At 33.6% G+C, this 15,807-nt stretch overlaps 2 protein-coding genes across 2 annotated transcripts; both read right to left on the reverse strand.

Moving 5' to 3' along the window:
- Window positions 1-778: 778 nt before the first annotated feature.
- On the reverse strand, window positions 779-2,854 carry LOC107186165 (mitochondrial fission 1 protein). Its single transcript, XM_015573977.1, has 4 exons — window positions 2,705-2,854; window positions 2,004-2,213; window positions 1,827-1,932; window positions 779-1,053 (listed from the first exon to the last, which is right to left on the reverse strand). Exons 1-4 carry the CDS (start codon window positions 2,747-2,749, stop codon window positions 965-967), a joined length of 450 nt encoding a protein of 149 aa, XP_015429463.1. The 5' UTR covers window positions 2,750-2,854; the 3' UTR covers window positions 779-964.
- A 2,636-nt stretch (window positions 2,855-5,490) lies between these two features.
- Window positions 5,491-6,546, reverse strand: LOC107186168 (N-acetylserotonin O-methyltransferase-like protein). Its single transcript, XM_015573981.1, has 4 exons — window positions 6,438-6,546; window positions 5,929-6,170; window positions 5,712-5,858; window positions 5,491-5,629 (listed from the first exon to the last, which is right to left on the reverse strand). Exons 1-4 carry the CDS (start codon window positions 6,525-6,527, stop codon window positions 5,491-5,493), a joined length of 618 nt encoding a protein of 205 aa, XP_015429467.1. The 5' UTR covers window positions 6,528-6,546.
- Between the last annotated feature and the right edge of the window lie 9,261 nt (window positions 6,547-15,807).

A 15,807-nucleotide genomic window follows, 5' to 3' on the forward strand; every position in this document is an offset into this window, starting at 1 on the left:
CCATAACATAGGTCACTAAATGTAATAATATTACATAGGGATATTCCAGCGTTATTTTGTACATAAACAACTTTATCAACGGATATTAAAAAATCATCAATAAATCTATATATAAAAAGTATGATACATGCGAATTTATCTCGAACGATACCCCCACTCCCGTTCCACGAGTTAAATCTTTTATCGAATATGAAGCGGATCGAGAAGTAATTCCAATGACTCATAATAACTTGTTTACGGAAGAACGTCGAAGCATAGCGATTCTACTTGTGTTCCTCAAATAACTGGTACATTACACACATGGCATAGAATCGTGCATCATAAATTGTATTTTGGTCTGACACAACACATTTATTTTGATAAAGGTTTTAGTATCAATACATGTAGATAGGATCGTACAATGACTTTATCTGTATGTACAAAAGATATAATTATATATACTGAAGTTTTCGTACAGGCGAACATTTATACATATATATTTCTCTGTTGTATCTAGATGTCAAATAAACAGACAGTTCTCACTGTCGAGGTTTTCGGGTGTAAGCTGTGACCTCGTGGAATTGTTTTCTCAACGTTCCGCAAGCATTGCAGCTAGCTTTATCAGGGGGTCGAAAGACACACTGATACTGGGACCAGAACATGGCTTACACCCCTGAAGCCTCAACAGTGAGAACTGTATGATGCTGGGCCGTGAAAGCCTCAAATCTCTGCTCAAATAAACAAATTTTTATTAACACTATACACTAAATAATCGAACGAAACAAAAAAAAACACTCGGAATGATGTTTTTTTTCATAAATTAACGTAATATCAGTGACTACAGATATTATAGTCACTGGTAAGATATTACGAGAAAATTGATTCCCTTATCTAAAAAATGAACACACATGACTATTAATGATGTTTGTGATAATCTGAAATAATGGTACACGTATCGACACAAGCAATATTTATTATTTTTCGTTTATTTTTTGCTCATCGCGAGACCAAGGCCAAGAATGCTTGCAATACCAATAATAACCCCTCCTGCAATGGCTATACCGTAGAGTCCCTCTGTAAAAAAAAAAGGTACATATAATACTGACAACAGTGTAGAATCTTAATGCTTCTTCACTTTGAATATTATTACAACCCACATTGCTACCAAATGATACACCGCATGAACAAGAATGTATGCTGAAAAAAAGACTACTAGTCAACTACTGTAAAGGCATTGAAAGGATTTATTTCATTATACGATTTTTATTATATGTACAAATAATACAAGGAAAAAGAGTAGGAAACAGCCATCTATGTACTAAAGTAATAAAATTTCATAAAAACAACTTATATAATTAAATACGAGGTCCCCTGTCGTATAGGAAACTACTTATGTACCAACTATCAGAATGCTGTGTCGTAATGCTTAATATAGGAACCAGTAAGTTTATTATAAAGAAAATACCATAAATAGATATTAAAAAATGCAAGATGCTCTTATTTTATATATACATAAACAGGTACACTGTGTTTGTACTTTCTTTGTATGTCTAATAAAATTCGTGATTTATCATAATAGTGATATGCGAAACTTTTTGTTCCAATTGTAATAATATACAGTGTGTATATTGTTTGAAGGCACAAAGAACTGAATTCAGTTATTATTAATCAGTCTTATTAAAAAGGAATATAGTGACTACCAGCCCATGAAACTACAAATGCAAGAAGAAATAATAGAAAATAAAAGAAGTGTCTTATAATGCTACGTGTAGATTGTAAAAGCAATGAGCCAGAATGAATAACAACCCCTAACTGCCTAAGCCAATAGTAATTTATAAAAAGAAAACCTTTTTCCATTTTTTTCTTGATCAGCGTCTCCAGGTGTTGTACTTGTTTGTTTCCAGGTTCAACTTTAAGAAATGCTCTAACATATGTTAAGGCCTTTGAGTATTCCTGTAAATATAATATTGAGTTACTTAATACTCAATTTCAGAAAAAATTATGAATAATTAATTAAATATTACCTTTACTCTAGCATTTCCAACAGCTAAATAATATAGACAATCTCGTTTCTCACTATCTGAATGGTTGCTATAAAGATCTTCTAATAAAATAATTCCTTTACGAATATCTGCAGGATATTTGCTTCTAACAAGACACCACGCATATTCAAACTGTGCCTTTTGTGTTACTAATGATGAATGGAATTGTTCATAATATATACGTTCAAATTTCTGAAAAAAAAATTTCTTATATATACATGTGCATGTATACTTTAATATGTGATGCAATAACTGAATCTGGATAATTAGAGAATTGTCAGTTTCTGATGACATCATCCTTTTAAATTAAAATATTTCAAACAAACATTCTATTATTAACATATAAAATGACATATACGCAAATACATGTCATAACTTAGATATTACCGTAATATCACTAACAGTATTTTACGATGTTATAAAAAACCACTGATAAATATTTGAAGCCCGAGTAGCTTTAAATTAGTCGTACATAACCTCCAAAAATAATGAATACGTTATGTACAATTGTATATCAAAGAGACAACTGACTACAATACTAAATTCTGCTGGCAAACGAATTATTTAATCTTCGACAATACCTGTATTCGACAGATTAGCTATTGCCCTAAAATACACGTGTATTTAGAAGCATAAATAAGCTGAGAACGATTTCTGTATTTTATGTCACCGGAATGGGTTACCTTCAAGTCGTCAGAAGAAACAACCTCTTCTAAGACATCCTCCATCTTCTAATATAGATACACGCGACCACACGATAAAATAAATTTATCCCGTCCTAAATTCTACCTTAAAAACAAAGAACTCATCACAAATCTACCAACTGTGTTCTGGCAAATCGGACTGTCAAAGCAGAGAGGAAATGAGAGTGCTCATGCCTGGGAATTCGTTGTTCCCGGGCAAGTGCTGCACCAAGCGGCCAATTCTAGAATAATAGTAGGAATCTACATGTTTGGTTCCACGCTAGCATATACAAGAACCCATTCGGCTCCACGGTAGCATCGCAGACAAGGTATAGAAGCATAGACGAGATATTCTCGTCTTTCATTCAACCTATTCATTCAATGTATTTCTTCGAACCACTTTTCTGGGGTGACGTCACCCTATTTTTTGGGGCTGAAAAATAGTTGGCGCGGAATACTAGTATTTCTTAACAATTTATATCTTAAAAAATTGCTCCCAATTTGCTCCCTCGGAATCTAAAATTGCTCCCATCGCAACTATTATATTTAATGAGACATTCAATTATTTAAGACAAAAAATTATTATTTAGGAATATAATTATTACAAATTTTTATAAGCACGTCTTGTAAGTAAATACACGTTTTTTTTAAATAATGATATAAAATATATAATCATTACACCTATAAACGGATTTTGTGTATGACAGCAATTTTTACAAAGTCTATAAATGAAATTAACAGCCCACTGAGCTGTAAATGCTACAGAGGATCCGGATTTGAACATTACAATAACTAAAAATGTCCAATATTAAAAGTAATAAATTCTAAATAAATTCCAAATAAGGTCTAAATAAATTCTAAATACATTCTAAATATATTTTAAATACATTCTAAATATATTTTGAATAAATTCTAAATAAATTCTAAATTAATAACTAACCTATAAATGAAAGAATTCTGAATAAAAATTAAAAGAATATCGAAATAAACATCGGAAGAATCTAACAATGGAGCAAGAAAAGCAATCCCGTTCTCTAATGGAAATTCATTGCATTGTAGATGTCATAAACTATAAACAGATTGCTATACATCCGTTTATCGTCTCCAAAAAGATGTAATAACGCGTTGTATATGCTACATTACATAGACATCCGATTCCCGCACGAGTCGGGACTGTAGAGGGCTAAATTTCCTGGGACCGTACAGGAATCGGTGACCAGTTACCCGAGCACTTTCCCCACCACTCGGCCGTTCATTTGTGCGACGCAGCTGCATATAGGGTGGGCTGGATATACGCAGTTTACGATTATGTTAATTACCTCCGTTATTTTTAGAGATATCAGAAAAGTGTATTCACAGAAATTTTTGTAGTATGGAGAGGGCTATTATTTAGCAATCACAGTTTTTTCGTAGGTAAAGGATCTTTTGAGTTCTCAAAGTTAATTATGTTCTTTTATTAATAATATTAAAATACTATGGAATAAAAATACTTTTTTTCACATAAATCGATTCTTCTAAACATGTTGCGTAATAAAGTATTAAGGTATTAGCTGAATTTAATCTGAAGTTAATAATTCGTGACATATTTTAGTGGTTGCCCCGCGGGTGGTGCGATTCATAGGGTCACAGCCGCGATGACCCTCGTTTCGCCCGCGGGGCAACCGGGCCGAGGAGGTGGTACTGGGGCTACCACCTCCTTTCGCGGTCGGCCCACGAGAAGACAGCGTCGAGAGGTGACCCCTCGGTGCTGTAGGTAGGAGGTGGCGGGACGGCATCAAAGCCGTTCCGGAGGGGGATGGGCAATTGCCCCCCTCCGGAGAAGAGCCCACCCCTTAAACACCTAGAGGGGAGGGCAATGGGCGAGACTGGTCGCGGTTATGCTGAGCGATCCCGTTGCCAGCCCTACGCCCGATGGTCACCAGGGGGTTTTTAGTGGGTGGAACCCCAGATTGGCCGTCTTCACCCCCAGCGGAAACGATGCATCTTTCCAAGGTTTTCCCCACGTAAAAAAAAAAAGGGATGAGGTTGGCAGTAGAGTGAGAGGATAATACATGGAGTCACAGACTTCTCTTTCTAATGGGGCTGTTGGTGGGGGATTCTCCTACGGCTGTGTGGAGGCATTGCATGCGTGCACTATTCCTTCTCCTCATCGCCCGCCAGTTGCTTTCTCCCTTCCCTCTGCGACGTGTGAACAAGATAGGAGGTACTCCAGCGCTACTTCCGTCCTTCGGTCTTGCTTTATCCCTACCATAAGACCGCGCAGTCTAATATATATGCCTATGAAGGTAATGAAACAATCAAGTACCCACACTATCCACATACCTTTCCATTTGCGCACTGCTGCTCATTGGTAAAGTAGCAACGCGCCATTATTTAGATGAGTTTATGGTTACATTGGCATTAAATATTATTTTTCAATAAAATTTTAACTTTCGACGCCAAATCTTACGTTAGATAAATTTACAGTCTACTCTTATAATTGTTAATAGACATTACTACTTATTTACACATTTATTTAATGAAATATGTGTTGCAAATTTTTTGTTTGCACTTGTATCTTTAATTTTTGGTCTAGAAAAATATTTATTTGTTATCAATTATATACTACTGCGTATAATACTTCAGTACAATTTATCATTCATTTTTTCTGTTTTTCATTAATTTATACTGCTCCAATTAAAAAATGTATACGCATGTAAAATATAAATCGAGATTGAAATTATTATACCTTCTTTTACCAACATTTATTACAAAATAAATTATTTACATAGTACATTTCATGTATTTTAACTGTTACAAAAAATTTCATTTAATCGTTTTGTCATGGAGTACAGTGGTATACCCATTACAGTATAAAAGTCACCATTTATTCTTTCAACTAGACATCCACCAACTCCTTGTACACCGTATCCTCCAGCTTTATCTCTATCATGAAAATTTTATATAAGATTTATCTTATATAATACAATATCTACTTCTGCAACAAACCAAAATAATTGATACTCACAATGGTTCTCCTGATTTTATATATAGTTCTATTTGTTCTGTAGATATATCTCCAAATTTTACTTCTGTAGATTCATAAAAGTTTATCTCTCTCTTAGGTGTTTTCAAACACATTCCTGTGTAAACTATATGTTCCTTATTTGCTAGACTGCAATATAGTACATCAGTAACATTTACATTTATTCTAATATCACTTATATATAAATTAATTGTTTTACCTTGACAACATTTCAAATGCATGTGACTTATTTTTGGGTTTTCCATAAATAATGTTACCCATTGTAACCATCGTATCTGCACCAATGATTAAAGAAGGTGGTACAGGATCTTCTTTTAATCTATTATATACATCTTCTACTTTATACTTTGCTAAATCCTGAACATAGGCTCCATGACTTGTATATGCAGATCTATCTAAGTCTTCATCATACAATGAGGGCACTACTTCTGCATTTATACCCTAATATGTAAAATAAATATGAATTAATGCAGCATCGTAAAATAAAGCCAGCTATTCTTCTTCTTCTATTTCAGTTATAGAATCAGCATGAAATTAGTATAGAGTAAAAAGCTGCAATTATGAATTATATAATTTTACATTATTGTATTTTATTTATCAATATACTTATTCAAATAGGTTAATTACAGTACTTGATATGATAATGACCAATAAAGATATTTCTTAATACCATAGTAATATACACTCCTTATTACAAAAAAAGATTACCATTTGTTTTATTATTTCATGTCGTCTGGGAGATCCACTAGCTAAAACAACTCTAGTAGTTGTTAAAACTTGCATTGTTTGTTGTAACATTATTTTAAAACAAACTTAACAGATAATTCAAAATAAATGTTGTAAAATCTATAACATAAAAATGTCTTATATTAACTACGAATATAACTGTGGTTTTTTATATTGGTGTCATGAATACCAAATATTTCAGTGCACACGTTTTTTATTCACTTCTGTTATGAAGTCTATTTAATCTTTCTAGATGTCGCTAGGTATGAAGACTTGCGCTAATAAGAAAGTGTATCTGACATTATTACTTTAAATTTCCACTAAAAATCTACTCGCTATTTATCAATTTAAGATACTCAACATTTGCGACAATAAGTATCTTAACAATTTAATCAAAATAAAACTGCATATCATTAAATAACTTACGACGACTTTTATTATTCTGGAATTATATACCACACGCATTAATTATTAAGATACAATATACTGTATAAAAGATTTAAAACAATGGAACTCATTTTTCAAATAACTTATTATCCTACTACTCAATGTAAATAATATATTATGAAATGTGCTATTTTCTGAATGACATTGAAATGTGTCAATCGACTAGTTTATAGCCGGTAAAGACTGGAACCAAAATGGCGGAAATATGTGTATTCTTCTATTTTGCAAAGTTCACAGATTTAAAGAGAATTAAATAATTGTATAAGTAAAGGCTGCACAGGTCGAGGTATAGATAAATACGGAGAAAAGGTACGCCGAAACGATGAGTATGAGATAACACACCTGTGGTGTTGGTTCATTAACAACCGTTGCGAAAAAGGTAGTGGGGAAGGAAGAAGGCGCGAGCACCTTCGTAACTTCCTTGCATCCTCGCTTTGACACTACTTATATTGCAGAATGCATTTTGAACACTGTGTGCCCAATTCGCGAAACGAATCCCGCCTTTCTACAGCGGGCTGACGAAATTACTGAAAAAGGGTCGTGTTCAAGCAGCGCCAGCTGTACCACCCTGGGTCCTCGTTAAAAGGTGGGATCACCATCAAAGGGCGAATACTTTATTGGGTGCAGCCGTGTGGAAGGAGGATGCGACACGTGTTTTAACGTATCTTAAAAATATTAGATCGAGACGGAGAACTATTTTCTAGGTTCAGAAGGCTCTAATACATCGTAATCGTTAAATTACGTAAATGCCGCATGCCATGAACGAACCTAAAGGTCAGTCAGTCCGAGGTCTTACATAATCGTAAGGCGAAAGGTTGACCCATCTTTACGCTGCAGCCTTCTTAGTTGAACAAAGATTTCGCGGCATTTTTTTGCCATACCTCGCATTGTTTCGACGGTGCAGCGCTCTCAACGGCTGAATTAATTAATTCAGAACGAACTCCCGAGGGTGCTTGACACAGCGCATTAGTCTTATTTAAGTCGTGACTGTGAGAGGAGGTTCCCGATAACGGCGAGGAACACGCTCTTCGGAATCAGTTCTTACGTGGAAGATGAAAGTACAGAATGTTTTTTTTTAACGCTGGAGAGAAAAAGTATGGTCATTTTTTTGGAAAAACAATTCTAAGATCTTCGTTGCAATGACACTTTGGAACCATTTTGGAATATTTAGAATCGGAAGCAATGATGTTGGTACAGAAGTCTTAAATCAAATTTAAAAATGTGATTTGATCATATATATATATATTTTTTTTTTGTCGAATTAATTTTGCTAAGTAAACAATTTACTTTGAAATTGTTTAATGTACCTAGTCATTGAGTCACTGATTTACTTTAAAAAAGAATATGCATTATAGTTAACGTAGACCGATTTGTAGGGTGATAAAATACGTTTGCATTCTCGTGATACACAGATAGACGAATTTCTGAAGTTGGATCTTACTATTTAAATATAACCTTCACGTTATCACAATTAATCTGTTAAGAGTCGCAAATTCGACAAAAGAAATTTGTCACGCTTTCTATTTTTTTTGGTATACAAGACTATCTCCCTCTTGGTTATAATATTTATTTTAGGACATTTGTATTGGCTACAGCTAATTTTATATCATATTAAATTATTTCAATATTTTTCACCAGTAGAAAAAAAAGACAGTTTATAGTTGAACACATTTGAATATTTGGAATATTGGGTAACAATTAATTATTTTTATTAGTATTTTACTTCAAATTTATTAATATGTATATATTGTGTTATTTCTCGTGTTTTTCTTTTTTCTTGTGCGCCTAAACCAAGAAAGCAATAGACTAGACGCTGCTCGCTATTGTAATGTTTAAAATCAAGTTGGACTACGGAATATAATAATGAAGTTAAGCGAGCAGGTGGGCTTGCTGTACACAGCCCTTAACGTCTGTTAATTGCCGCTGGTCGATGAGGAGACCCATTTTCACTAATTACATGGTCTTGTAGTTAAGTACGCGGACTGCCACTTCATTAACGTGATCTTTAATTTCTAAACAATTGTGTCTTTTGATGTATCTGTTTTAATGAATTTTTTGAACTTCTGAATCAAATCATAACTTTGCAGTGAAAATTAATGACATTACACGAGCACGATTCTTGAATGTAATATCAGGACTGGTTGAGTAAAAATGGTTCATTTACAACACATTTATAATGTTTATTACAAACTTTTGAAAACATCAACATTGATTACAAAGCATATTAATGGAGGAATAAACTATATTAACGAAAGAAATAACTGTTTAAAATGAGAGTACGTAGCAAAAAAATTCGTATCAAAATCAACGTTGTCTTAGCAATATATTTAAAATTACGATTTTGTAATTTTAAGACAAATTACATTCTTTTCTTATTCTAAGGAGCAACGATTAGTATATATACGTAGAAAGAGGTCGAATGATTCATAGATCGTTTCGTTTCTTGCAACCTCATCTTTTCTCGAATTCCACGATGCATGTGTAAAACACAATTAACACAGAAAAAGCGATTATTTTACGAAATATTTATAAATGATTCAAAAACTTGGAGTCAGTAAAATATCATGCTAGATTTTGTTTTGTATTTTGTATTATTAGTAATACAAAAGAGATATTCTTCCATTTAATTTAACGACCGTATGTGCGACATATGTTCTTTAAACATTTAGGATGTTAAACGAAATTCGTAAAGGTAAATGTATCTATGCAAATATAATTTTTTTGAAATAAAATGGTCAGAAAAATTAATATATTTTCAGGAATGGTATCTCGATTTTAATAATTTAATTATCGAAAAACACGGTTATTTTTCACTGACGTTTTTACCAAGTTCAAAGTAATAAGAGGTTGCGGAAGCATATTTGTTGCAACTGAAGATGCAAATTACACGGACTTGAAGATTCCGTGAAAACAAGGCGGGTTATCTAAAGATCTACATAATCAGAGTCTATGACGAGTAGGATATTAAAAACCAGTTATTAAAGGGTATTCATGGACAGCATGCCAAGATGTACGTGGATGATGTATGCTATTGTTATTTCATGCCTTCGCTTTTTTTACGGAATCGCCAATTCACGGAAACAGAGATTACTGAGATCATGAAAGCATTCTTCGAAATAGCAGGAAGTTTGTTCTGAGGTTTACGCAAACTATGATAGGGTTGTGCATTAATTAACAGGGTGATGAGATTATACGAAAGTGCCGACACTTTGTTTAAATAGAAAAACAATACCGTCGAGTAGTGCATTTTCTTTTGCTTGTCACAATGTATTTACTGTAGTCTTTATCATAGTTTTGGTTACCATAGAAATAATAACAAGATAATAATTAGAAGGTGATACAAGAGAAATGTTAACAAGTTATTAAGAAATTATTAATATTGTTATACATATACATACATACGTACGTGCATATACAAACATTTAATTATGCAAATGGGCTAACTACTAGTATTAATATTGACTAAAGTTTGGAATAAATTATTCCTAAAATATTGATACAAAACTAAAAAAGAAATTTTAGTTTTCTCTATCATTCTATAATCAACAGTTTGATTTATATGTATATACATATATATGTATATAGGTACATATAATATAGATGCGTTTTTAATATATCTGGAAGATGGTATAGGTTAACTAATTGAATAAAATTGTACAATCTACGTGTCTGTCAATAATTTTAAATACCACCCAAATATTAGTCGGCAAATATTTTGTGGCGGAAAAACCTGCACGTTTTTAAGTTCCAAAGTGGTGGGGGCGCCACCAAAAATCTCCCATAAATTCCCAAATTTTTCCGGCACTTTTCTGAATCCAAGATGGCGGAAAAACCTGCACGTTTGTGGCGCCCCCACCAAATGGTGGCGGAAATTAGAACTAATTCTAGAACTTAAAAACGTGCAGGTTTTTCCGCCATTTTGGATTCACAAAAGTGCCGGAAAAATTTGGGAATTTATGGGACACTTAGTGGCGCCCCCACCACTTTGGTGGCGAAAATTTAGAATCAATTATTTTGTTATTATTTATTATTTCTTATTCCTTTTTTGGTTAATTGATACATTAGGAATAGGAGTGGAGATAGTACGGGATTAATGAATAACGTATATGTATGGTTTGACTGTTTTTTATTGACAAATCGTAAGAAAATATACAATTTACAATGGTATTTGTATAAATTTAATAACAATTGTTTTAAATTTTACTTATACATAATACTACTTAATATAAAGGCACCATTTTCGCGTGGCCAACACAAGATCAGGTTGCTTCTATCTGTTTTGAATAAAAAGAAACATAAATGATTAATAATCTATAAGTGATACGCTAGTTTAGATTAAAATGTGCGAGAAGGGTCAAGGAATCCCAATACGCAAATATGTCGTTACGTTTCCTGCCTCGCATCGCCTTCACAGGAGCCCGCGGTTGCCCGCCACTTGCCCGTGCGGGCAACATGCCCGAGCGGGCTCGGTTGCCCATCACTGTTATAGAGTGATCGTATTATTAAGTGCTTGATTATTATTCGAAGAAATTTTATTTAGAATCGGCCAATAAGAAATTCGTCGTTACATGTTGCTTAAGTGAACTTTCAATCGTCGGTGCTTGCTAAATACATATCTAGGAAACGTTAACAAGATGATAGTGCAATTAATTACTTAAATTCCGATTAAATAGCTTAGAGCTGCAGAATAATGTCCATCGGGCCTTTATCGCATTTATGAAATAACTATCAATCGCAAAAGATAACACATCGATTGGCGTACAATCGGTCACAAAAATATTACCGGTATGAATTTTACTCCTCTATACTTTATTTTCCTTATATATTTGTTTTGACATCTATAATTTCGAATTTATAGTTCTTCATTGAACTCAGTAGCCAATTTCGGAGAATTTAGTTGAGGATTTTTTTATTTTCGCTAATAATAAAACGTCTGTCGTGAAGACTCAGAATTTTCGGGCGACTTTTTTGAGGCTTGGAATCAATACTGTCTTCGTCTCTCTCCCTTTAAAATCCTTGTCATTTCCAGTACTTTTTCTTTTCCTAGTGAAATAGTACTACATAATTAAAAGAATATTCAATAAAAGAATATTCAATTCCTAACACCTTCAAACGACGATTCAACATTATGCTCACAAATACTCCTTCCAAGTGTTTGGGAATTGGAAGCAACGTAAGAAATTCCTTAAACATAACAAGTGCTGAATAATTTTGTGTCTCTAAAATGCGCTCTTCGGTTTATCTTCTAATTTTTAACACGTTGGCAGCTACAGTGAAAAAGGCCGTACGTAGCCAGACACGCTTTAGTTTGTTTGTTAAGTCATAAATCGTAGAAAATATACATGCGTTTAGTTAATACGGACTTGTTTTAAATTATACTACGATATTAATTTTACACAAAAATTGTGTAACCGTATTTAAATAATCTATCCACTTTGCAATGTAGGTATCACTTATATTTGGGTGACGTGACAAAGTGTTAAATAACGATCCATCATAAATCAACCATTTTTTTTTTATGTTTTAGCATCTATATACGGTACTGTAATATGGTGTAATTTATTTATATTGATCGTATACATATATTAGGAGTCCGAATATTTTTGCTATCGACTATATTTTAAAACCAATGGATTTATTTACGGTTTGATTTATTACTTTTAATATTACAGCCCTGAAAACCGGTGAAATTGGCTAGCTTACTTAGCTAATAAGTGAAATTACCGGTATAAGAGGAACTTCTATGTGCATCCATCGTACGTGGCGAAATGTTACGTGGGTATCGTAAAAATTCCAGTGATCCGAGTGACCAAACGTGTTGAGTAATTACAAGGATATTGCACTGCGCATCTGCATCGGCGACATTACATAACGATATTATGTATCGAGTGTCAAACGTTGTTAATCGTGATACAAATTTAATACGCGGTCGTGTGACGACCAGACATTCGGCGCTTCGCAGAAAAAGAGCGTAGGAGTGTTGCGACACATCGCGACGGCCTCATTGCCATATTTATTTTCCTGTTCCATTTTTTTCTGTCTTTGCACGTATCGTCCGTAATTAAGAGAAAATTTTTTGCTTCTCATTCGTGTTGCTGTTCGCATTCGGTATTATTAAATTATCAAAGCATTAAATTCTCAATATCTTCGAGTCTTTGAAATGAAATAAAACTGATCTTACAGGTTATTTGCTAAATAATTTACATGGTAAATTATTATAGAAACATGCATATATTGATTTATCGTTTGTTTAATTTTTTTCCCCGTTTTCTATGGTTTTCTTATATGTCAAAAATGTTTCATATGTGCTCTACTCTACTTTGTATTGTAATACAAGGTAGAGTGGACAATTAGTTTTAGCATAAAAGTTCATTTTTTCGGATTTCTGATTTTTAATACCTACTGTAATTAAATATCCATAATCTTTCGTAAAATGATTTGATTACTTCCACTTTTCGTAATACAATTTTTCGGATAATGGTTTACATCAAATGGATTTTCTAGGTGGAAAATACGAGTAGGTATTATTTTCCTTTGCTTCGATTCAACCGTATTTTCGATTTAAGTACTATATTCATTTACTTCATATTGTTCATTCAGTGGTGAAATATTTATTTTGTCCTTTTAATTTAATTACAATAATTACAACGTCTCGAATGTTTCAAAATGAAATCTATAAATTATAAAAAGATATAGATATTTTTCAAAAATCTAATTTTTATGTGCAAAATATTTATTAACATAATTATCATGTAAAATTCGACTTTAATAGTTACAAAATCTCTTAAGCGTTCATTCATTAGATGCCATTTGCTTTACTTATCGTTCCGATCCCCGAAGGTAGTTCCTCAAAATTTCATTCGTTACCGTCACGAGAGCATCGAAAGGTCGCGCGAATCGTGTGTCTCTTTAATCCCGATTGTAAATTCGACCGCTCCTTTACACGCCTATTGGTTTCACTTGGTCGGAGGGACGATGGAATCAGGGTGGTGGTGGATATTTTGCAATCGGCCATCTCTCCAGCAGGAATGTCATAAGGTAAAACCAGGTAAAATCGTGGCCGACGAGCATTGAGGCGGCGGTAATCGCGAGGCAGTCGTTATTAAATGTGATTACGCAACTCGAAAAGCGGCTTCAAAGGACGGGCGAGCGCGCGCGCGCATTATGACACTATGGCACGTAGCCATTTCTATGGTATGATGTACACGTCATGCCTCCGGGTGTCCGAGTTTAGCATTACATTACAAGCTAATACGCCCGCGATCAGGGGCGTATACGAACGGAACTCGATCCCGGAACACAGGAGATCCTTTCTTTCATCCGACGCGACATTCTTAGACGACACCGAGACCTTACACGGCGATCTAACGGCCTTTTAGATAATCTTACGTGTCTGGTTTTCAATGAAACTCGTACGGTGCCTGTTCAAGTCCGCGCTACGACTTTCGTAAGAGTTCACTTCTACGTCGAAACTGCAGATGTTTAGAATGCTCTGCGGTGCTGAATAATTTTGAAGAATTTCTGAGATAACCCATTTGGCGATAAAATTTTCCTTTTGAGAAATTCAAAGTAAAGTAGTTCCTGGCCAAAAAATTAGGGCCACGCATAATTTTTCAAAGTTTTCGCGGTAATCGTGGAATTAAAAGACCAGAACGTATTTTAATAATAATTTTTATTAACTAATAAAGTACGTACATGTATAGGATGTTCCGTTTAAAAGAGATCACCTATCTTCTCTATTTGTGAATTGGATGGCGGCAAAAATTTTTGGGGTCATTTTTTAATGGTTTTATCAAGGCTACCCATGCTTTTTTATATATATTCATATCAGTTTTCCTGTTGTATATTAGAGCCAATATTATTATGCATTTATCTATGTATAATAGTATCTACAAATTTTAAATTTACTAATAAAAAATTTACTCCACAAATTTTAAATTCACTTATATAACTTTTTCCAGCATTGATTCGTCTCTTGAAACCATTTGAATAGAGAAGGTATTTAGGTGGCCTGTTTTAAGCGGAACACCCTGTACATTACTTACATACATATTAATAATTTGTGTTTCCTTCCTTGATTTTATTACAGCATGCACCCTCTCCGGCATACTGGTTATATGAATATTGCCAAATAATGGTTTTGCCAAACATTCAGCATTTGTTTTTTAATTATCTATTGTGGTGACAGGCGATGCGTATACAAGGGTTTCAAGTAAATTCCAGACGTCATGGGTTTTTTGTCAGAGGAATTGCCTTACAATAAACTACAAAAGTGAAAAATAATAAGATGCAATCATACAATATATATAAATTATTAATATGTATGTATGTAATTTACAGGGTGGGGCAATAACTATGTCCACTTTGAATATTGCCGTTATGTGTAATAATATGAAAAAATGTTAAATACAAAACATACACGGTATAGAAGGGGGCATATTGTGACACAAACATTTTCTGCGTAGGTGAAGGCATAGAGGAGATTTCAAGGTCATCTCTATTTTTTTTTAACGGAATGCTATGTTTTTTTATCGCGATGTGATAGCCGGTGTTGAGACGACTTCAGCGAGCTATCATTGAAGGTCATGCAAGGTCAAATGTGGTAGTAAAATAAACTTGACTGATGCACCGATACGAAGATTGCAACTTTGCATTGACGCAAACGGTCACCACTTCGAGCATCTCCTGTAATGTAAGAAAGTTTATTTTACTACCAGATTGTACCTGCCCTTGTATGACCCTGAAGACCATAGTATACTACATGGTTGAACTCGTCTTAATGCCCGCTTTCATATAATATAAAAACATATGTAGCATTCTATTTAAAAAAATTAAGGTCACCTGTGTTTCTAGAAAAATATTACAAATACAAAGACTTTAGATACGCTATCATATTATTAGTAAT

This window comes from Dufourea novaeangliae, unplaced genomic scaffold, assembly GCF_001272555.1.
Source record: "Dufourea novaeangliae isolate 0120121106 unplaced genomic scaffold, ASM127255v1 scaffold76, whole genome shotgun sequence".
NCBI lineage: Eukaryota > Metazoa > Arthropoda > Insecta > Hymenoptera > Halictidae > Dufourea > Dufourea novaeangliae.